The following is a 23,653-nucleotide window of genomic DNA, read 5'->3' on the forward strand; positions in this document are numbered from 1 at the left end:
GATCTGTGGGTCTGCGAAGTCGTCGTAGGGCCCCGAGTCTCGCGTCTGGTATCTCTGAGTGCAAAGCAGAGAGGTGTCGATCAGATCGCCCCCGCCGTGCCGAGAGAGGATCGTCGTAGGCACCGAGGGCCGGTTGCAGGGCAGGTCGCCGGTTTCTATGAAATCGGCGTTGAGACTTCGTGGGTTGGGGGAGTCAGTGCGGGTTTGGCCATGCCGCCGCTGTTGGCATGTCCCCCCCCCCCCCCCCCCCCCCCAAAAAAAGGAGGGGGGGGGTTTGCATGTGGAGGAGATGGTAGATATACACCTATTCATAATATACGCAGCCCAGGAAGATGAGGAAAACAAGAAGACGAAAACAAAAATAACTCACAAATCTTATGACACTGCCCCTCCGCACCGCGTAGCACGTCCTCGAGCACGATCTGTGCTGTCCGCACGGCGCGCTGCGAAGGCGACGATACCACGTGTGTTATGTGCGGGCGCCGGTGCGCGTTAACGTACGATGCGAGTTGTCGCACCTGCTGGTGCCCGTCGTTGTAGGATTCCGAGTCGGGCGTGTCGTGCGTCAGGTCCGGGTCGGGAAGTTTGTTGTTTCTACAGTGGTTGTGCGAGGCTTTGGCGTGGCGGATTATGTGGATTAGGGGTGGCATCTTTGTATTTGTTTTCTTTTTCGATGTGGTTTGTGGATTTGGTCGGTTGGTCTTAGGGATCTATCTTGATGGATAATGTTGATGATGTGCTGTTCTTGGGATGGCCTTTTCTCATGTGTCGAGCTTGGGTTGTGTCAAATGGTTTCTGGTTTCAGATGAAAAGAAATACAAAGAGAAGTTCGTAAGCAGGCCGTCGCAACTGGGAAGTCGGGTGGTCATAATGTAATCACGGTGCTGAGAGTGAGGTTTATCCAATATGACTGCCTGCTGACGCAGTCGTGGTTGGTTGACAGTGATCAGGCGCGCTGGTGTTGGTGGTATGATATATCGTACAGATAAATATTGTCACTCCTGCTCGTCTCCGTTTACAGTGTCGTATCGTGTGCATTTCAAGCAGCCATTACGTGAATCGGATATGCTTCTGTGCTGTAGTATCGTCAGACGTGAAATCCGACTAAGCATCGTCAGACGTAAAGTTCTCAACAATATCACTTATCCCAAACAGGCGAATACCATCAGACAAATTCTAATGCTCAAGAACACACGCCGTTTGATCTGTTAGCTAAGCTTCTACCCCAATTCCAGGCGATTCGAGCATCCATAGTTATCAAGCATGAGACGAGAGGTATGATACCTACATCACCTCGTGCAACTGTTCGACCTATACGGTGATAACCATGCTATAGGCCTACAAATTTATGCTAGCCATTACTTAATGAATTGTAATTCTATATTGTTCTTCATACTCACTATGGCTTGTGCAGTGGATGTCCCTTTTAGCCTGTAGTCACCATTAAGGCAATACTCCACGTAGAATCACAACAGTGGAAATTCGTAGCCAGTTGCTTGAAGCGTGGACACGTGCTGCGAAGAATGACTCAAAAATTTCGGTCTCCAATATTTCAGTAGTAATTCATCATTGGGGATATATGTTGGCCTCACATTTAGTAGCTATCACGGTAAACGAGCTCAAGCAAGAAATTTAGTGAGGGTGAAAGAGCCTCGAAGGCAAGTCGGATTTTCTTGAGCTATCTATGGCCGCGCCTCAGAAAGATTGCAATTGATGTTGCAATAATCAGCGCTCTGTGCTGTGGTGAGGATCAATTATTACTGTCCTGCCAAACGTGGCATTTCACTCAAACGGCAGTCCGTTGTCCATGAGAACCAAGATCCCCTTCCGCCCCGTTTTAAACTTCTCTGAATTAGCCCTTTACTATGCTGCATTCGCCGTAGAGAGTAATTTGGCTTCCTATGCCAATATATCTACCAGCGCAGCAATCATCGCTGTTGAAACAGAACTCACCAGGAGAATAGCAGGTGTCCTCCTTGTGGCCGCTGCAGTAGCCACCGCGGGTGGAGCTACCACCAATACAGATGCCGCTGCAGCACTGTTCGCCATCATAGCAAAAGTGGTAGGAGGCAATGCAGTCGCCTCGCTCACAATGAGAGGACAAGTCAGCTCCTGAAGCAGACCCGACGGGAAGTAGTACGACTTACCCGAGCGAGAGCTTGGCCAGTCTGACCAGCAGCCGGGAGGGCCATGGTGGTAGTAGCACCGAGAACAACTGTCAAGAAGGTGGTGGTGCAAGACTTCATCTCGAATAGTAAGTATCAATTGAAGGTGTGTGGACGTACGGTTCTGTGCTGTTGCAAGAGTGGTTCAGTTGATGAAGAAGAAAGAGTGGCTTTGCCTGATACAGGTGGCAGGTGATTTTGCTTTTGTTGGAAGAAAGGTCTTCGCGTTCTGGTTGAAAGCCTTCCTTACATACACAAGATTACGCTGAAAATCTATTGCTGTCTTGGACCGTTCTTGCCAGTGATATTTGGTGGCCCAATGGGACGATCGTTGTTTCCATAACCAAGATAGGCTAGCAGTTTTGTTTTTTGCAACCAGTAAATTTATCAAATATGACGTTTTCGAGTAGTGATTTCTGACTATTACAAAATCACTACAGCTAGGTGAAGTGCGGTGATCTAAAGTATTGTCCTCAAGGTGACCACACCCCTTTTAGTGCGCTCGAGCTATGTTAACGATAACCTTTCATTGATTCAAGAATTCATATAATCCATGCATAATCATCCGAAGAACACCTAATTTTTGTCTGCCTTCTAGATTTTCAGTCTGGCGTTAACATCTTTTTGTTCCCTACGTCACATGCAATAGTCATCCTCATACGTGCACCACCTACCCATATTTACCTGTCGCAATAGAATCATCTGGCTTTCTTTGTAATAAGGGCTCTATTTACAAGAAGGGCTCAGGTGAGGACTTTATAGTCTGGTAGGATGATTTGCGCTGATTGATGGCTGTAGTGACGATTGCAACTCCAAATTTTGCATGTTCTGCTATCGTCATGTCGCTCGCAAAAGTTCGTCCTCACATTAAATCTCACGTTTTGATTGTTATTGACCAGATATATTTTGATATGTCGCTGTCCAGTTTCTGTATATGTCCAGATAGCTATGGTAGCTAAAATTGTAGGAGGTAAACATGCTACCTGAACCATACAAAATGGTGGCAGTACATACAAGATCTCCAATCCGACACTTGCATCGACTTGATCTTTCGATGGACACCCAAATCATTGTTGTTTAGCAAATATCTAGCCTTAAAATTGGCTCACGATCTACTATTTGGAGGATGTGCAAACTGAGCCCCTGTCACAGGCATATTCGCTGCCAGCGCTTGCAGTAATCACGAGCTGTTTTAATAATTCAGTATAGTATTCTCTTCTCAATCGAAAGATGTTAATACAAGAGTAGCTACAGCCTCGAGTGGAGAGTCATGAAACGAAGTATATTCATGGATTCGGCTCACCTATACTGTAGTATTTACTGCATGTTCTCGCCATTTGAGCTAGACTAGCTGTTGAGCCTAGTTCCCGCCTGCATCGCACTCATGTCACGTCAGGCCTCAAAACGTGCAAAAGAATACAACGAAACTGAATCCCAAGCTTCGCTCCATCATGCTACCAAAACTGGAATTAGAACTATGGTGTCAGCTTGTGTCACGCAAATCTTAAGCTATGAACGTGGGGAGAGCTTTCATCAAGCTTCAATCAAAATGTGGCATAGAGTCTGCGAGTCAGCGGGATACCTCTCAAGCCAAAGCATGCCTCACCGCTGATGACTTCTCTGCGGCTGTAAATGAGACGTGACTAGCAAGAGCCTGGAGCAAGATAAAGTTCGACGTTAATGTCGGTCCCGCATCTAGTTGTATCTAGTTACCAATGGGTCCGCAACAACCGGCCGGCACCGTTTGTACAAGGAGCAACGGCCGAACCTTAAACAAACTCGCAGACCTCGGGCGCATTGACTTGATCTTAAATGAGATCCTAGCCAGCGTTTATGGGAGTGTCGGCTCAAGGTTTGAGAGGTAGGTCAGTGGGCTCAATCGCAGCTCCAGAGCGCCCCGGCAAGACAATACGAAGAAATGTTTCGGCTTCTCGGCGAAGGTACAAGTTCCGAACAAGCAGGACCAGCAGGAGAGCTCGGAAAACTCTAACTCGACGGCCAATGATGGCGCTATGAAAAGGCTAGACCGCCGACTACACCACTACACCCTATGCAACTCCGCTGCTGTTGTTGGGCAGACTTTTGCAACCGTGGGGTATATTTGCTGCACTCCGCACATCAATTCTCGGCGTCTTGTTTACGTATCAGGACGTGTGATGGGCAGGTATTGCGAATGGCGCGGCTTCTGCGTGTCCGTATGCAGATACGAATATCAAGAGAATGTGTGGAGTTGTTCATAATGCTGCATTAATAGCTGAAAATTGCTCTGAAATGATCGACATGTTAATGTGATGGTGGTGGGACAGTAGCCTGTGGCTTGTCGGACAAATGAGGAGTTGCCACCAGAGAGTATGCAGGGACTTTGCCAATATCGAATGATCTGGATGCGTCTTGACCGAATAAGTGGCACCCTCCTACCTCGTCCGGACGGTCCCCGCCAATGGTCGAGGATCGTTGTATATCATACGCCAGCTGTGCTACCTGAGCCTGGAGCTCCGCAGCTGTACCAGAGTCTCTCACGGCCTAGCATGCTATGGCTTAATCGGCAGAATGACAGTGTAGATCATATCACATGTTGTGGAGCTGACTTTGCAACTCAAGTATTCATATTGACATTGCCAAATTGCTTTCCAATACCTCGTGACGTTCTCAGTTGCAAGAGTAAGCATGTCAACGCATTAGTCCGCATGCTCTAGGCTATCATGATGTCTTACAATACAGCAGTCCGATATCGGTAGATTTCTGTACGTTGTACTTGGTATAACAGAAAGGTAAAGTTACAGTTTGAAGTGTGTACCAAGTAGCTGAGGTCAACAATGAGCCTCATAGAGTCTTACGCCTGACAAAAAGCTACCATAGATACTCCTCGACCCATAATCCTAAACAGTGTTCCGCGCTTGTTTGCCAGCTAATCCAGGACCCTACGGGCATGAGAATTTGCAACAGTGTGAGGACACTGTCTGTCAATGATAAACTCATAATCTTTGACGTCGCATCTTGCAGCTCACAGCATCTGAGAAGAGTTTTATTTCGTGTAACAAGTGTCAGAGGAATTGCCCAAAAGGGTTTACCCGATTTAACCAAGTCTTCTTCGAGTCGCATAAGTTTGGATTCCGCAATTGGCCACTTGCGGGCCCATCACACCATCTTTCGAAGGGTGGTGTTCGGATGTGCCTATAAGTATGGGGCCGTAGGTGGTTCCATCTCGGGGAAGTCAGGGTCTGGGTCTTGAGCGCGCTGACACTCTCCGCGAACAACTGTGAGAGGGATCCACTGATAAATCTCTCGTAGTATTGCATGAAGAGAGAGGGCAATAACGCGACCGGCAAAGCCATACCGCTCCTGCATTCTATCATTGCCTTGTGCGCCATCGCAGCGTTTGTTTGGGTTATACTAAGAACAGCTTGGACAGGTGGGACCATGGGATGAGGGGTAATTGGCCAGTAACATACGATACACATGACGGATCATATTCTTGGAGGCTGGCACAAAACGTGCGAAAAGTTTTGTTGATTCTTGCCACTTGACGTGTACCAAGGAAAGTGAGGCCATTCCCAACCACAATGCGCGCCTCAACTTCTGTGTAATGAGTGTGTGTAGCTCGGAAACTTCCAGCGTCGCAATCTCCCGACATTACAGACCTCCTAGAGAGGCATACTGGCGAATGTTGCATGTTGTCAAAAACCAATTACCGTAGCGCTATAAACCTGGCAACCTCCTTCCCTAGGGCAACGGTGTGGCACTTCTCGCCTATTATAGAAAGGAAGGGTCTTGTTCGATATTGCGCATAATCAAACTTACAATGCACCTCAAGATTACTACAGGTCGTCTCACATGCTAAAGCCCGCAGCTAGATAACGGTGCGCCGCCCACTCGTCCAATCGTCTGTGGGGACCGGTCAGGATCATATCTGGCTTCGCACATTGACTTGCATAATGCGGCGTTCTGGGCTTTGAGCTCTCACAGGCCCGCTTGGCGACAAAGGTGCGGCTCGAAATATTCGGCTGCGGCAGGAATGAGGAGTCGTCAATAGCTCGTATTTCGAACTTGGATAAAATGATGTAACGGTTCGGCGTGTAAAACCGGTCAAAGTCGACGTGAAAATGTTGATCTACGGGTCGTGAGCGCGAGTCGCGAGACCGTAGGTTGGGTGAGTATCGTCAGTTCATTGTGGTCCCGATTTGCCGGATGTCACGGCTGGCATGTCGGCCATTGTGGAAGCAAAAAGTCACACCACTCTCCCCGCTCCAAGCATTCTTGGACACTCTTGACTCCATACCTTACGTATCTGAGATCTGGAGACCTCCCCCGTAGTCTAGAGTCGAGCGTCGGGGCAGATGCCCCGGATCGATGGCGTGCAATTCTATGCTTGTCATTGTGGCCCATGATATCGGTAGCTACTCCCCAGGCTTGACATCATGTGACTGACAGAGCAGCGTTGAGCCAAGAGGCACATAATTGTATGAATGTGTTCTGGGCGCTCGCGACACGTGCACGTATACTCCAGCCACTGAACATGCGTATGGCAACACAACACCTGCAGGGTCCTCGCCGAATTCTGGGGTGCATGCCAAAATCGTCCCAGGCCGACCTCTCCCGGCAGGCAATGTGCCGGCGAACAATGTCGAATGGAGATGGTCTTCCAGGCTCGTTCTGGCATACCGGACTTGGTGGCCTTGTACTACTATTCCCATCTGACGTAGTGACCTGCAACTAAGGTCTTGTGGAACCGAAGAAGTGTACAAGCTCGAAAACCCAAGTCTTTGCCTGGGGAGACCTGCCCCCATACTGGTTGGCTTTGATGTTTTGGCAATGTACCAGCAACTGGCGGGTTGGCTGGACCTGGAGCGTACCTAGGTGGTCATCGATTGTGTTTACGGAATTGGACCGACCCGTCTTCGAGCGCTCCTGGTGGAAAACTGCCGTTTCTCAAGGATACAACCCTATACTACTTAATTACACCATACATGGGATATTGAATCCCAACATCGCCACTTTAATACTCACCATCGCCCTTCTTCAAAGATGAGGCCATCGAGTAACCATATTAAGGCTCATCCGATAAAGCTTGACTGAACCAAACCACGCTCGAAGGGCGGAACGCAGAGTTGCCAACTGGCTAGCAAGACTTAGCTTTGCCAGCAGTATATGAGCCATGATAAGATGGGCAATATTCCGCGATACCATAGCATTGATCAAACTTTAACCATTGATCTGCGGCCGGTGTACAATATACAAATGAAATGGAAAACTGTCCACGATTCTTCCATGCTTCTTATTGGACGACTTTCTTGACCGCGTGCTCAAATTCCGAAACGTGTGTATGAGAAGCCGGCAGCTCTGCATTCGGTGAACGTCAAACCAAATATTGGGCATGACCCAACCAACATATACAGTTCCATACTAGTTCGCATGAGCGCCAGGAGGGATATGGTAATGTGCGGTGCTAATCCTGCTGCCATATACCCTGCCTCTCGTGACTAGCTCTCGAGGGACCGTCCACACGGAGGAGGTTTTACTAGTGACACGATTCAATACAGTTGTGAGCTCATGATATATTAAGTATGGTCGCACCTACACGTCTCGACGCCGTTATCGTGCAACCTGTCACGAGTAAAATGCCCGTTTCAGATCGTTGACCTCCATGGAGAGTAATTCCCGATGTTGTCCCAAGCAGTAGGAGTGTCCATGAGTCTATAATGCGGCTCGATATTTGTATCAAATTCTATAGAACCGTCAACGTGTACTCGTCATGGTGACCTAGCCCAGACGCCTATAACCAACCCACATCTTCTGGGTACGTCGACATGTGAGAAATCCAGTAAAACATGGGAGATAAGCGTAGTGTTGACAAGACCGACACTTCACGTTCATTTTATACTCGCATCAAGCGGCGGCACGGCAAAGCCACACATCCGCAGAACGGCCGCAAGCCTTAACCAGACGACACGCAAACCCTGGGCATCGCGGGCTGGTGCCTCCCAGCAGTTCGTGAATATAGGTGTTTTTAGTACACGCCAGATCTACGGACTTGGCATGGGCACTGGAATGCCCCGCCATCTCGCTCTGATAAAGTAGCTTCTAGCGGAATATGAAGCATTTCTTAGCACTGCTGCAAGACTAGACAGACTAAGGCATTGAGTATTTGGTGTTGCTGTTTGGCACCATCTAGCAACGAAGCGAAACTCTGTAAAAGGTTACCCCCACAAAAGCCCGTCTGTGTTACCTGCCTATTCTTGGCTTGGTAAGCTATCTAAGGTTTGCCGAACGCCCAGATCAGATGGATTTAGTACAATTCAATCTACGCCGACGCAAGGCAAATGATCTTGGGGGGGGGGGGGGGGGGGGTGGATTTGTGAAGTGGTCTTTCGATGAAAAGGATATGGAAGATTATCCCGGGGGACTTCCCTCACCGCTGCTTGCGGTGCTGATTTTCGCCAGCGTCCATGGACGAGTGTGAACAAACCTGAGCAAAAGGTCCTGGGGAGGCAGCCTTGAAGAGGGAGATCGACATTGTGGGATTTTTAACTTTCTGTACTTCGCTACCAGCTGTCTATGGTCAACACGCGCTTTCGCTTGTTTAACTTTCCAAACCCAAAAAAAGACAGACTGCGGGGTAGGAGCCCTTGTGTTGCGACTTTGCCGGAGCGCGGACTTCGCAGCGAGGATGTGTCGGTGTAAGGCTGAGGCCTTGCAAACATTGGTGCTGGCTTGCTCTATATGCCTTGGAAGGAGAGGAAAAACCGTGCAGGTTCCTTGAAAACTTCCTTCAGGTACTTGGCCAATGGGATGGCCTGGAGCGTTGTTGGGATTGCTGGTGATCGCCTGTGCATGTCAGCTTGAAAACAAGGTCACCTGGTCTTGTCCGGCAGGGGCAAGGAGGCACGTTATTTTGTTGCATGGCACCGCTATGTATGAATATGGGAAGGGCTGCCTTGAATCATGACGGTAGTATTGTGCGCAGCTCGGCTGCAAAGAATGCAATCAGAGATCATGGGACTACAAAATGACTTTCGAAAGTACTGTCCTACTGAAACATCCCGGGCTGAGCACCAATGCAGAGCAAAGTATTCTGCGACACTGTACGGAACAAAGGCTCCTAGGAATCAAACTTCGGGATCCAGACGTCGTTCATACGACATTCTCAAGTTTCAATTTCGGGTGTTCAAGCGCTGCTAGTTGGTGTAGAAACCTTTCTCTGCCGGGATAGCACGAGAAGAACAACAGGCATGTTCAGAAGCTAGAAGCAAATCAAACTGGTACCCCGGATATTGGGATTGGGGAATTTCAGACTGAATTGCACCTTCGTAAGTGTTTCACAACATATGAGAATTGTCTTTGTTCCTGGATTTCTGTCTCCTCGTGACCACGAAGAAACATGGATAATGCCAAGGCCAATTGTGTGGAAGTGCGTGGGACATGACAAGGGTATGGCTTACCAAATGTCTGGGACTTTCCAGAGTGCATAGAGGGAGACGACAGTCTTGACGCAACAGTATGAAAAATCACGCTGCTGGCAGTCAGTTTTGCCGAATGGGTAAACATGAGTGATGGCCTCACCTGGGATACCGCCTCGAAAAGCACATGGCACGGTTTCCTCAGCGCCAGTGAAACGAACATGATGGCTCCCAGTCTCGGCATCGACGATGTCCTACACGTAAACCCCGGCGACCCGGATCTGGAGATAGCATTTTCAGCGGAGGTCGGTGGATTCGTCTAACAACATTTGTATTGGGCCCAAGCGTCTGAGTATGAAGCGCAAGCTTGCATTTCTCATTCTAGCGCTGCAATCCACATCTGTTTGATTTCTCGCATAGTTCCCCCATACCCACTGGAGCGAGTGGGGGGCTTAGTAGCTTTCGATCTGATGCGAAAATTCCGATTCTCAAGGCCCACGGTTGTGGAAAGGAGACGCGATATGACATCATTGTCAAAAAGAGAACAAGCTTCCCACGTATACAACCCTGGGCTGACCAGAGCACGCACCGCGGCGTCAGGCCAGGAGCGGCTGACGTCTGTTTTCACGAATTCATTCGCCTGTGGTTTTCTCAAGCCACGGGATGGATGTGGCTAGATGAGCGGTGTGAAATGGGTGTTTTCTCTAGTGAATTGCATGTGTACCGTTGAATGCAAAAAACATCTTCACCATGCCGTGTGTGTTCTACAGCTAGCATCGTACTACATAGTATGTACACGCGGTGGAGCACGGAGTACCAGAGTTCAATTGAGGAGTTTGACGTAAAGATTGGCCCAATTCAAGTGCTACGGGGCGCGGAGGCAACGGCAAGTGCTCAGATCACATCGTGTCATGCACCACGTGGAGGATCGCAAAGTGGTCAATTGCATCCTGTGGGGAGATGAAGCCTGAATTGGTGTCTGGAGCGATTCCTCTGTGGCCTGGCCGAGGCGCAGGAATTGTGAAGGGATCGTCGGTTTTGGCCAAGACTCTTCCTCTGACAGATACGGAGTTCGTCCGGGTAACGAACACGTTTCTCACCTTCGGACGGCTTGTTGCCATTTTAAGGCGGGAGATGGTCTAGTCGATCAGGTACGCGAAACTCTAATAGACTGAAAGGGCTGCCTGAAGGGCTATCGGAAGCTTGTCGCGGTAAGAGATCTGATTTCCAGAAACTCGCTTTTCCATCTTCTTTGAGGGCAGCTGACCGGATCCCCATCCTTGTGTTGTAAGGCATAAACAGGCTGGCAGGCTCTCAAGACGGTCGCGACCATCCTCGCCTACCGAATGAAGCAAGTCTGCCGGATATCAGGTCGGGAACGGGACAAGAACTGGCCAGGGTGTGCCTTTGACTCCACCTGGTAATCCGAAACATCCACAGCTAACGGGATCTAAAAAGGCTGCCAGAAACGAATCGAGAATTTCAAGACGCGTCAGGGCGTCTTTGAACTTCCAAGGCCGGCCTTGCCTAGGGCATGGTCCATTGATTGGACTAGTTCACCTTCAATGGTACTTTCACGAGTACATCACCCACTTGGGCGCCGTCATTCACGATAGTTTCAGAATTGTGTACAGTGTGCTGTCCTAAAGCCGTTGATGGGCTATTGTAGTTGATGGAATTGAGAGACGCTATTGCGTACCGTGTATGCAATTGTGATCCTTTTTGTTGTGCTATTCTAGTTGCCTAGTTCGATGAGGGAGATGCATAGGGAGATGCGACGTTGTTCTGCGTGTAAAACCTTTCGATCTTTAATTTTTAATTTATTAAAATCGGGGGAAATCTTTTTTTTTTTGGAATGCAAATCGCTTTAAATATATTTTTAAAATTTTTATAATAATTTCTCATTTTATTTTATTTTATTTTATTTCTTTACAAATTTCTTTTTGTTGCAGACTGAACCCGCCCGGACCGTCTCTCATGTGAACCCCTATCGGTGGTACGATTGAGAAAGGCAGCCAGAAAGCGCATTTCCCTTGTGCCGAAAATGCAGGCGACCTGTTATCTGCATCGAGCATTGTTGCACTTGCGACGTGAGATGCAGCTTGCAGCGGGATCAAGACCAGGGGGGGCGCAGTTATCAAGACAATGCTAGAGAGCTGGTACAGGTAACAAGGTCCCGTAACTGGGTTGAAATCTCACGATGGTGGGGGTTTCAAGTACGTAGTGGTCGATCGAAGAGGCTCAATTTGGGATCCGGCAGGGTGGCTCATTGGCGCTTCGGATTGACCCGTTTTTGACATCATGGATCGCCGACGAGCTTTCATGTATGAATGTCGAGTCGCAGCCGCAGAAAAGAAACATATATGAATAACGTTTTCTTCAACTATTGGTTACCTACTTGCGTGATTTAAAAGGTCAGGTTGGACTTTTCGTTACTGTTCAGCATTGCCACCACAGTCCCGCCCCATGAGGAATTGATAAGGGGTGCGGCGGGTGACTTCAAGACGCCTGATTGATGAGATTTGCAGTACTTCGTGGATGGGTTTGTCATTCCCGATAACATCACAAACTGATATTATTGATCGGAGAAGCTGTCATTGTGTTACGTTGAGATACCAACACGAAGCACCAATTGGTGACTAATATCAGGCGATTAATTTCGGGCGGCAGAACGTCACCTTCGTTTGTGCGTCTTACCACCAGCCAAGTTAGTTTGGCTATGTCGGTTGCAAGATCCGATAGTACAAAGGCGTTTGTTGGCCTATTGATTTTTATGAAGTGAGTTGAGGCAATTGATGTTTGTCATACGGGTGACAGCGACCGCAAGGACATGACTCAAGCGAAAAGAAGAAAAAAAAAACCACCAAAAAAACCACCACTTCTGGTGAGGTGGATTTGAATGCATGGAGAAAGGGCCGATGAGATAAATGGAGAGACCTCTGGAGTTCTGGAGGTTTGACTGATGACAGGAGGGGAGCTGAGGAGCCCCGCGATGTTTCTGCGTGGAGATGAGTTTTTCTCTTATTTTTCTTCTTCTAGGTTACGAATAGTGGAGTGATAGAAACGAGCTTGGGCCTTTATGGTAAGAAACTAGGGGGAAGCCTACTGTATGGCCCCTGCAGTGCTAGACTGACAGTGCGACACATTATCCCTGCTTTACTTCACAGCGCTGTGGAATTCTAGTGGGTTAATTTTGGAACAACTGGCGAGTATTCGAGCGGCGTTTGTTCATGAAATGGCGAACGATATGGCGGCGGCGACAACGGCGACAACTACTTAGAGATGTATACCTTGCATCAGTCATCGCTCTGGGTTACATTACTTGAGTGATCCTCTCTTAGAAGTCTTTGCAATCCTGAAGCTGGTACACAACATTTGAGCTTGTGGGTCCCTTTAATGTACCGGTCTAAGTCCTTTTGCCCAGGTGCACCAACCTTAGATGATATTAGTTCTCTATGAAACGCGAGGAGACCGTCACCTATCATGAATCCAGTCACGTTGGAATGGGCAGCTACTGCGAATGATGACTGTAATGTAACAAAAATGTTGGAGATAATTATACTTTTCGTACGCTAGACTAGATTCTAACCTTTTTCTAGGGGCGTCCTGTACGGGTGCAAAAATTACGATGTCCCAAATGAATCGCGCGCGGGCTACATATAGAACAAGCAGGAAGACAGTGAGCTAGTCAGCCCATTGCACAGCTCAAATTATGTTTCATTGCAACAAGTGCACCACAGACGTAGTATGAATATACAAGCCAATCGAAGGTTGCTTCCGGCGAATTTATGATACGTTCATGGTAAAGTCAATTCATCTCGGCTTCGATCGCTTGGATAGATACTGTAAACAAGCACTGTATGAAGGGTACTAAAGGGTCCATTAACCTTTGATGTTGTGGTAGATGAGGTCGGACCCTTGAAAGCTCTCCCTATTACTCAACAATTTCAGGGTCTCTTCGTGCAAGTGTAGCTAGCTTCAACCATTTTTTTTTCTCTCGCGTAAACCTTGATACGAAAGGCGGCAAGGCATACGGGTCGCAGAATATGATAGGTTTTCAGTATGGCATTGTCAATCAAGCTGCAGTCTTGTCTCATCGATATTTAATATGGAGGGTGCCCGCCTTCGGAGGCCGAGCTTTGGGAGAGCGTTATCTCTACACAGGGATTGTTGACCAATCTGGATGCTTCCCGACCCTAGCGGATGTGCCGCTGAATTGAATCTGCATGTGGGCCGTTCGATTCTTGATAACAGTATCCAATTGTGTATTACTTTTGTTGCCAAAAACACTAGACGTATGCGGAAGTGTATTTGACGTTACCCTCTCGGTGGAGTATCTGTCAAAGACCAGGAGAAGGCTGAGCTCGGCTCGTATGGAAAATGGTCAGGTCCAGACTCCGCTGAATCCGGGACTGATCATCGCCCGAGTTCACCATTGGCAACCCCGCAACTTCCGGATGGCGGCATGCCAATCTCACGAAGAGCGTGTGGTGACAATATAATCGATGTCGTATGAGAGCTGCTTGAATTATTCATGCACGCTGCCACAAACCACCATCCCTCAGAAAGGGAAAGAATAGGGAAATGGGACCCTGATAGGTTCCTAGTAAACTCTGAATATGTGAAATTCCTTCCGTTGAGAGCCTCAAAGTTCGACCTTGGAAAGCTGCTGGTCTCGAAGTCTCGAACGCGTCTCTTAAAGCACAGGACAGAGATTTTCCTCTTGGCCACGCCCCATAATTCCTTGCGTTGTGGCTTGTGTAAGCTTGTCTTATCCTAGTCGTTGAGGACCATTAGCTGATCGGTGTTTGACGCAGGGATGGCAAGTGCGCCAGCAAGAGATTGTTCAACGAATCAACGCTCACTGTGCCGTTGAGTCTATACATTGGTTTCGAATTCTATGGGAATGGGGCAACATTGAACATTGGCGAATAGATAGAGTAGCAAACCGACTGCCTCTGACTGCCCACTCGAGACTAGTCATTGACAGTGGCTTTAAGGTTTGGCACTCAGCCATGTATTACAGAAATATGAGAATTTCTTATTGTTTTTGTTGATAATGCATCTCCGAACATGCTGCGTCTTTGACAGTTTCCACCCAAGGACGTTTGAAGTGTTAGTGGGTGAGCGCTGGCGATTGCCCACTTTTCAAACTCCAGTGCTAATGATGGAGATCGTGGGGTGTTTATCAATGCTATACCACAACGAACTCTGTTTTCGGATACGAAGTAACTGCAGCATGAGCAATCCGTATTGTAGGTCGATTAAGACGATATTTATATAGTACAACTATCTCGGTGTCGGATCAATTGCGAGAGTGTGATACCATATTGAAACGAAGTAAGTGGTGCGCATTGCAACGATGGCTGCCATCGGTTAATACGACGTTGCGACACTGCTAATGGTCAGCTCCGTTCAACAGAAGCTTTGATGGTGTTAATATAGGAGGCGTTGCTTTGCAGCCTTGGTGAACAGTCCGCGCCGTGCTAGCGTTGCGACATCACACCACGAAACGCCATCTGCTTGATATATGCCTCAAACCGCGAGATCTTGGGCAAAAATACAACGCACAGCGATTGGTAATGCGATATCGATCATCTAGTCTGCCATTTGTGATGGCGGTAAGACAGACTGTAGTGGAGGGGTCGGTGAACATAGAGTTTGTGTCAAAGTCGTAATGCCTAGACCCTGAAGGTGATAGTGATGTCCTAAAAAAAAAAAAGCCCCCCTCCTTCCTCCCCTCTCCTCCCCCCGGGTCCACGTTCATGCCGATAGGCGTGCAACAAAAAATTGGTGCAACGGCAGAACCTGCCGAACATCCCCGAAGGTTCGACAGATAGAAACATGGTGATGGTTATTCGTACTTGGTAGAATGTTGACGACATTGGAAAGCATTCTTATCGTAACAAGACGATTATTTAACATGGTGTTGCTGAAACCCAGACGACAAAGGCGTGTCAATGAGTCGCGGGCGCCTAAAAGCGTCGGGTTTCAGTGTACATAGTTCCTGGTCGCACCTAAAACCCGATGATGTCCTCAGCTCTGAATGTTCTGAATAAACCAGTATCATGGATGGCCGACTGTGATACTCGTAGCTGCAGAACTTCCCTGGATTGAAGTGGGCTTCGAGCAGCCAGACTAAGAGAAATACAATTACAAGTAGCACAGTAGAGCCTTCGTGCACTAGCTCACAACTCAACGGTCCAAATGCTAATAGAAACCATCTTGATGAAGCTACGTTGACGACAATTGAAATTCATGCGCAGTAGTGCATACTCGGTACAGCGTGCTTGTCCCTAGTCTGGTGGTTGTTATTATAGGGGCTGTCGTTTGTCCAATTGTCCAATGCCCGGAAACTTGGTAACAAAGCCGGCCGCTGAGTGGGCTTGATAATCGGAGAGTTTGTGGTCTGGTCACACAATTGAAAAGAAAGCTACGTCATTCTCTTGTAGTTTTATAGCCTAAGTAGCGAGTAGCGAGTACTTTTGGACACTGTCGCGGTTCGCTAATTCCCCCACGCCACTTCCAAGCACTGGACAACGCCCGAACCTGCTGTTCTCCGCGTAATATGACCCTGTTCGCGGCTCGCTCTCCTCTTGTACCAAGCAAGCGTAGCTATCATTGATTGGGATTGATGAAATGGACAAGTCTTGGGGTTTGCCTGGGAATACTGTGTACTTTGAGAGCCGTCTCTCTCATACTTTGTGGTGCTTCAGCAGAGGGTTAGCAGTGGCAAGCAACCCCACGTGTGCACGAAATATAATTGCTTGAATCGCTGAGAATGTCGCCTGAATTAACTCTGACGAAGGCTTCATCCTGATACACTCAACAACGCCGCTGGTTGATCAGATGGACCTTGGATGAGACTGGCTTGAGCGCGGATGACGTGCTGCAATGTCATGCTCTCATAATCTGGGTGGAAGCCAAGCTTACGCCGCAAACAGTTGCTCATCGCAAGCGAGCCGATAGGATTTTTTGGACGGCCATGTCGTATTCATTTCCTGGTGTATTGTGATGCTTGTATATTTCGATACAATGCCCAGGTCTTTCCACAACCCAGTTGATTAAATTTTATCAAAATTTCCAAGAAATAAACCAGATAAGCTGGAGCAGGACGACGCTGTAGCAGTAGTTGATCTGGTGGATTGCCGAATCGTCGCCAGGCTACCAAAATTACTTTTGCACCAAAGTGGCCGGGAACCCTAGTCCCGTAGGTCATTAGAGCCCAGCGCCAGTGGAAACAGGTAAGCTTCAGTTGAACCCAGCAGGCTCTAGCAATCGTCTGGGCACCGGCCTTCCACTGAACGAGACCGGAGTTGGACAGTGTCGGCTTTGGTGCACAAGCACTGTAATTCAAAATGGATTTAATCTTGCCAGGAGCCAATGCAGTACCTCGACCCCAGCGCGTTTCCAGTGCTTAGCCCCATGTACAGTCTACGTTAGTGCGTCTCCCACTCACGCTTACAGGGGGCATGCCCTGTAACCCCGGTCGCGCTCACCCTACATAGTACATGGGCCTAGTGTAAGTGCGAGACTACCCGCTTCATTGTACAGTAAGAACCCAGTCTGTAGCTTTACTGGAGACTGCAAAGCAAAGTGCAAATGCAAATGCAAGTACTTTGGCTAGGGTAAATACGTTGCATGGGACTAAGTAGGACTAGTTCTGGACTTGATGGGGGGGGATAGTGAACATGAACATGGACATGGACATGGACATTGATCCCGTTGAACATTGGATCCAATTGCGAAAGGGAAAAAAAGGATCCCCCAGCATTCATAACTACACCACCACCCGAGCGCGCCTCCGCCCCAACCATATTAGTCCTTCTACTACCCACCCTCCCGCGCAACAATTCTCCTTCTCACAGTCTGCACACATCCACTGCTGGATTGGATTGGATCGGACTGTAGTTGTTTGCTTCACGGATATTGTCTACCTACTATTGTCCTCCTCCTCCTCATATCCCGCCCGCCTTGCAACTCCCACAAAGCGGTTTGTCCTCACCACTTCTCATCATCGCATCGAGACAGGACTTCGAACACCCCGACCTAGTCACACCGTCGACATACGTCTGTTTGTTTGCTCACTTGGACTTGGACATTAAGCTTGTCCCAGTACCATATTCCGCCGCACTTTTCTCCCCTTGGCAACACACTCCCGGCTTGAGAAGGTTTGAGAGTTGTCGTGGTAATTTGCACAGGTTGGAAGAAAGAGAACGGGCAAAGACGGCCAACAAGGGAACTTATCGGTGCCGCAAGACGTTGAACAAGGGAAACAAGCAAGGACGTCCTGGACTTTCCCAGCCCCCTGCGTCTTTCTATTAGCAACGCCGCTGCCTACTCCAGACTCGATATACTTTGGCTTTACGCTCTGTGTATAACGATTCTTGGCAGCCAAAACGCCAGCTTCTTGTTGTGTCCCTGGCACCCCAGAGGCCACATCATTTCTGATCAACTCCTCCACCAGCTGGTCCGAACGAGGAGTTGTCGCGTTGGCACAACATCTGCACATTCTGTCTTCTCTTTGGCATTGCAGGATTGCTACAACCCTCCCTCCTACCACTTACCTGTCACGACCACGGTAGAGCATTTGCACAGTTGCTGGAATATTGCCTGTGTATTTCTCCCAGTCACGACCTCCGCCGTACTTGCATCAATTATCATCATCTTCTAGTAAGTACCATCTTTCACCGGAACCTGATGTTGCCATTTGCAGTAGCTTTGGGGGAAGCGAAGGGACATGCCTAGCCTTGGCCAACATACCCAGGACGTCGTTGGTCGTTGTAACGGACAATTCTGTAATTTGTCTGCCGGGAGAAAAAACCGGTCCAGGGGTCATTCATGATCACCATTCCACAAGATTGTTACCTGGGACAACGCTACACGCTTTGGGCATGTCTCTGGCCAAACCTCCCCCCTACAAAGTTGTTTAACATTCCACGCCTCATGGTGCCCCGGATTCAGCACATGACATAAATACTTGCTCTCCGCCTCGTGCTTGCCAGACAAGCGTCTGGTATGAAGTCATAAGCAGTTACAGACGGATCGATGCGGTCGTCTAACAAAATATCCACTTAATATGGAACCATGCATCGTATCGAATAATTATGCTGATAGAACCTTCCTTCTTACCAGGCTTCTACTTGCGCTCAGCCGCCCCACCAGAAAACGCTTCGCCATTTCACATTTGGTTTGAAGCCTGGAGGTTGATTTTTCCCTGCTTGCCTCCCGACAAGCCGGCACCTAGCAACCGCAGCTTCAAGTCGGACCTCGACTTTTCCTCTCTTCACCCCCCGCCTCCTTGTCTAACCCGGCAACCCAGATCTCCGGGGATGCCTTACACACCCCCAGCTCGCTCTCCTGCTTCCTCAGCTCCCGCGTCGCCCGACGTCAGCCGTCGATCGTCCATCCAGCATGGCACGCCATCGTTGAACAGCTCGCCCACCGTGGCATCTCGCCCAGCGCTGCCACGCTCGGCTTCCTATCTGACCAAGCATAGACGGACGCCCTCGGCTTCTTCTGTAACCACGCCGTCGTACGAGCTGACTCCCCCTGGAACTTCCGACAACCTGAAAGGCATGGTTGCAAATCACAACAATACCGCTGTCAGACAATCGCCCCCTCCCATTGCAGACGCTCGGGCTATGCCCCCTGGAGCCATCATCTCACCACCAGACTCCCAAACCTCTAGCGAAGATGAGGGAACTGAGGCTACTGTGCCGAGAGGTAGGCAGATAGAAAACTTGAAGGAGCTCCAGGACGCCATTAGCGCCATTCCTCAACACCGCCAAAGCTCACCTGATAGGACCTCGAAAACCTCCCCTGGCGATCTTCTCGTCCTGCCAGCACAGATCGAGAACTTGGTGGATGCTGTACAGAACAGCCTGAAGGTTGATATCACACAAAATACGCAACGGAGAATATCTCACAATCGCTCCAAGACGGAGCCCAACTTTATCTTGTCCAAATCAGCGGATGCTTCTATCTCGACGTCGGACGAGTCGGAATCGGACGATCTCCCCACCAAGCCACTTATGGTCCGCAAAAAGTCTGGCGAGCTCGTGCGCCCTGCACTAAGACCTGCAGCCTCACGAAGGCCATCAAGTATGCCTGGCACACCTACTTTCTCGAAAGCCGTCCACTTTGATTCTCATTTGGAACATGTGCGGCATTTCCTCCAGGTTGATCGTCCCCTGGCGGTCAGCGCTGGTACTTCCCCTGCCGACACCTATGAGAGCGATACGGAATACCCGTTTGATGACAAATCCGCGTCTAAAACGCCACCGTTCGAATGGGAGCTCGTCATGAACAACTTCCCTGGAGATACGATTGTGCGCAAGGCACTTCCGGCTCGCGTCGAACGTGTGTGGATGTCTCCCGATCAAAAGTCTCTGATTGGTTCTATCGCTGTAGCCAACTTGGCTTTCCAGAAGCAGGTTGTGTGCAGATTTACCTTTGATTACTGGAAGACCACATCAGAAGTCGCCGCAGAGTATGCGCACGAGATCACCCCAAGGCAGTCAGCCAATGGTCAGGACCAGTTTCAATTCACCATCAAGCTTTCGGACATGGCAAACCTTGAGTCCAAGACATTGTTCTTCTGCGTAAGATACAATGTGAACGGACTCGAGTACTGGGACAACAATGACAACCTCAACTTCCAGGTCGACTTCCGCAAGAAGGCATTGCCACAGAACGGCAAGGGCAACTTCAAGGGTGCATCGTCGCGACCTGTCAACTCTCTGCCACGGAGTAGCAGACGGTCAAACGCATCCACTGGCAATCGACCCAAGTCAGTGCCTACATTCGATGACTTTGGCCACGATGGAAAGTTCTTGAACTTTGACCAGCCAATCCACGAGTACTTGGGAGAGTCTGAACCTACTATGTTGCGTCTCAAGAGTTCCAAGTCTACTGGTGCTTTACCGAGCGACAACCTGGCCAACAGACTCTCTGCGCCCAGTGGTGTCGCCTTTGCGAACCGCTACGACTTTGGGGTGTCTCTCAACGCTGCTAAACAGGCCCACAAGGAGTCCCAAGGCAGCCCCCGCAGTGACGGCCTCTATATGAAGCCAAACAAGAAGGCTGCTTTCGCCACTCAGCCGACGCCTGTCATCCAGATGACTGATGTTTCCACTGGCTCTCCTATCCCCGGCATCGCTTCAAAGGTTCCGGGCACAGATTCACCCAGAATCTCATCGGCTTCGTACGAAGAAATCGTCAACAAATACTGCTTTGTACGTACATCCAACTGAGATACCGGCCTTGCCACATGGTGATTCCACCCTGGAAGCGTCGCGATATTGTATTCTGACTAACTTTGCGCTACAGTTCAATGGCTCCAAGCAAACGAGTCCCCAGATCAAGGATGGAACACTACAAAATGGCAAATACGACGGTACTAGCGACGAATTATTCACTCGCACTACCAACAGCACCCTCTCGAGCTCGAACGGTAGTCCCGACATGGCTGACAGATCTCAACACGGAACTCTTCGCTATGCCATCCATCAGAACCTGAATCCGTATTTTCAAAACCAGCACATCGCTATTGGTGCTTCGCCTGCAGAGTCTCCTTTGGATGGTCCTTCCACAGCCATGCATCACTCTCTCAGCCCTTCGTCATCCGCGACGGTGACGGCTGGAACTTCACCAGCACACATGGCTGGTGGGTTTAGTCCTTTTGCTGGTACGTCGCCGAACTTTGCAGTCAATACATCTTCCTTCCACGTTCACGATCGATTCCCGTTTACGGCAGAAGCTCATCCCTCGACAGCAATTAGGAGTTGAGCCTTGATAAGCCCGGCATATACGCCAATTCTCTCAACATCACAACACTTGTGTACTCGTTGTGGTGTAAGCTAAATATTTTTCGCCTCGTCCTTTCCGATCGCTCTTGATCATTTGATTTCAGTTCAGCCACTCGCATTGGGTTCCTGCATTTTCGTCCGGCGTTTTGGGCAAGCAACCTGGATCCGGACTTCGGAATATATACCCCATCCACGTACACGAAAGGTCATGGGATACGAAGAACAAAATGGTATTAAGTTGGCAGCGGTGAACGCTAAGACTCGCCCTTGAGGCCTAATCAGGCGTTCATGGTATATACGCTTGGTACAGAAACCAAGTTGGTGTTCTTTAATGCATAATTCTCATATTTGTTTTCGACGACTCTCCGCTTTAGCATAGCCGTCCACGAGACATCAGGAAGAAATGATCGTTTTCATTCAGCCCTGGTATTTTGGTGGTGGATGTTGCAGTATTCGCTTTTTCGAGGTTTGGTTGTATACTGTGGTGGTGTCAGCTGTGATATCGCATCACCTCGATGGGGCATGTTTCCGGTTGGTGCCGTCTGTTGCTTCGGTCATAGGTCTAGTCTTTCGCGTTGAGGTGTTACCTCCTGCTGGATCTCGACTTGGTCGTCTATGGCTGGAATGAGTACCAACCGCCTTGGGGTGGTTAAGCGGTGGCTGATGCACCACGGGATACCGGTATCAGGTTGGAATGCTGGGAATATAGACAAATAAATTCTGGACTTCGGTTCGGACGGGCTCGCTACGGAATTGCGAGAGGGAACACCAGGCTTGGTAGGAAAGGGACATAAAATGGTTATGCCAGGGTTTGAAATTGCAATTGAATACCGTTTGATCTTTAAAAACATTATAGTTAACTTGAGCCGTGTGGTGCCTTGAACTGAGTGGTAGTTTCGAACCAGCATATTAAGCTAGGTTAGGATGATTTTGACACAGTGTCCAATTATGTACATAGACAACAATTGTAAAACAAGCATTATTTCTGATCGCTCGTATGTCGGAATGAATAAGCCTGGGAATTGTTGGACCCTTGAATTGAAGATTCCGCGTACTTATTCTGTGACCAGCAATAAACCTCTAGATTGGAGTTTTGTACTTGCGGGCATTCAAAGCTAAGCCCGGCCAATGGGTCAGCGTTGAAAAGATATTGTTGAGGAGTGTTGCTTTTAGTCAACATAAAGAAGCATGCTTTGGAGGCTAGCATAGAAACAAGAGTCGCCTTGACTCTTATGGAATTTGCCCTGCAGTATTCTGGATGGTAAAGCTCTCTGTCTCCCTCAAACTGAAACAGTCAACTCTCCAACACTGAGTTTGCTCAAATATGTAGCTGACACCTATAATTGTAGATGTCTCTGGTGGCTTCTCAGAATGCCTACAAAAATAGACCCTCACGGCGTCAAAATTGCACTCTGCGATTCTCAAGAAGATACTATCAGGCCTCAAATTCCTGAAACAGCCCTGTGAAGCTTTGAAAAACTCCTCAAGTGTATCGCAGACGGTATCAAGGGAAGCAAGTCGTACTTGACCTAGTAGGCCAATGAGGTCACGTTGACACTCTACAGATATAACGCCGTGCAGAAGAAGGACTTTACCCTCGGGTTTTTTCCTCAAGTCTCCACCCAGACCTATATTTTGTATTGCGGGAGAGTGTATCGGGTGGGTGACCCAGACCCAGCTATGCATGCCATCTCTTTCTCTGTCAACCAGAAGCAAATAGAGTAGGCCCAAACCAAGCACGAAAAGGGAGCAGACAACAAACTTTGAGTTGTCCTTCAAGCAAGATGATGAATCTTTCAACGAGAGTTTGTAGAAGGCAGCCAAGGGCAGTGTTAAGAAGTGAATCGAGTCAAATAACAGCAACTTGATTCTGAACACGATCGACATTCCTGTGAATGTCTAGCCCCAAGAAGGGGGGGAGGACTGGCTTGCAACGAGGTTCTTTCATTTTTTTACACGTAATTTCAGGCAATTGTTACTCAAATCACCCTCTTACTTCTAGCTCACCTACGTGGTGCATAACCTAGCTAATAGGTTGCAGTGAATGGTTTTACGAACCAGAGGCTGCATTGGACAGCTAGCTCTCTGCATTAAACACAGGAGAAAATGGTCTAGAGCTTGTTGCGAAAGTCTCCTCTCGTTCGTAAAAGTAATTCATGACCTATATTCTCACCGCCCATGCTCATATTAGTGTGTCAACCTTGTTAAATTTTCTTTAATGGTCATGTCTTGCCTCCAAGATGGTATGACAGTGTCGAGACATAAGACCGTCTTTAAATTA

General features: G+C 48.7%; 3 protein-coding genes across 3 annotated transcripts; 1 reads left to right on the plus strand and 2 right to left on the minus strand.

Annotated features, from left to right (window-relative positions):
* Positions 1-244: 244 nt before the first annotated feature.
* On the minus strand, positions 245-983 carry BKA67DRAFT_566464 (uncharacterized protein). The gene has a single exon (XM_046102892.1). The coding sequence runs from the start codon at positions 648-650 to the stop codon at positions 309-311; it is 342 nt and encodes a 113-aa protein (XP_045959135.1). The 5' UTR covers positions 651-983; the 3' UTR covers positions 245-308.
* A 657-nt stretch (positions 984-1,640) lies between these two features.
* BKA67DRAFT_691804 (uncharacterized protein) lies at positions 1,641-2,580 on the minus strand. The gene is made up of 2 exons (XM_046109190.1): positions 2,148-2,580; positions 1,641-2,086 (listed from the first exon to the last, which is right to left on the minus strand). Exons 1-2 carry the CDS (start codon positions 2,244-2,246, stop codon positions 1,853-1,855), a joined length of 333 nt encoding a protein of 110 aa, XP_045959136.1. The 5' UTR covers positions 2,247-2,580; the 3' UTR covers positions 1,641-1,852.
* Positions 2,581-18,894: 16,314 nt separating this feature from the next.
* BKA67DRAFT_518077 (putative phosphatase regulatory subunit-domain-containing protein) lies at positions 18,895-21,352 on the plus strand (the record flags this gene model as incomplete). Its single annotated transcript, XM_046097980.1, has 2 exons — positions 18,895-20,799; positions 20,894-21,352. 2 exons carry the CDS (start codon positions 18,895-18,897, stop codon positions 21,350-21,352), a joined length of 2,364 nt encoding a protein of 787 aa, XP_045959137.1.
* Positions 21,353-23,653: the final 2,301 nt, after the last annotated feature.

The sequence above is a fragment of the Truncatella angustata genome (assembly GCF_020726525.1).
Source record: "Truncatella angustata strain MPI-SDFR-AT-0073 chromosome Unknown BKA67scaffold_4, whole genome shotgun sequence".
NCBI classification, from domain to species: domain Eukaryota; kingdom Fungi; phylum Ascomycota; class Sordariomycetes; order Amphisphaeriales; family Sporocadaceae; genus Truncatella; species Truncatella angustata.

Excerpts from the sequence above, each read along its gene's own strand:
- BKA67DRAFT_566464 (XM_046102892.1), bottom strand. The coding sequence starts at position 650 with ATGCCACCCCTAATCCACATAATCCGCCACGCCAAAGCCTCGCACAAC.
- BKA67DRAFT_691804 (XM_046109190.1), bottom strand. The coding sequence starts at position 2,246 with ATGAAGTCTTGCACCACCACCTTCTTGACAGTTGTTCTCGGTGCTACT. Across the intron at positions 2,087-2,147 it reads CTGGCCAAGCTCTCGCTCGG|CGAGGCGACTGCATTGCCTC; the intron begins GTAAGTCGTACT and ends TCTCATTGTGAG.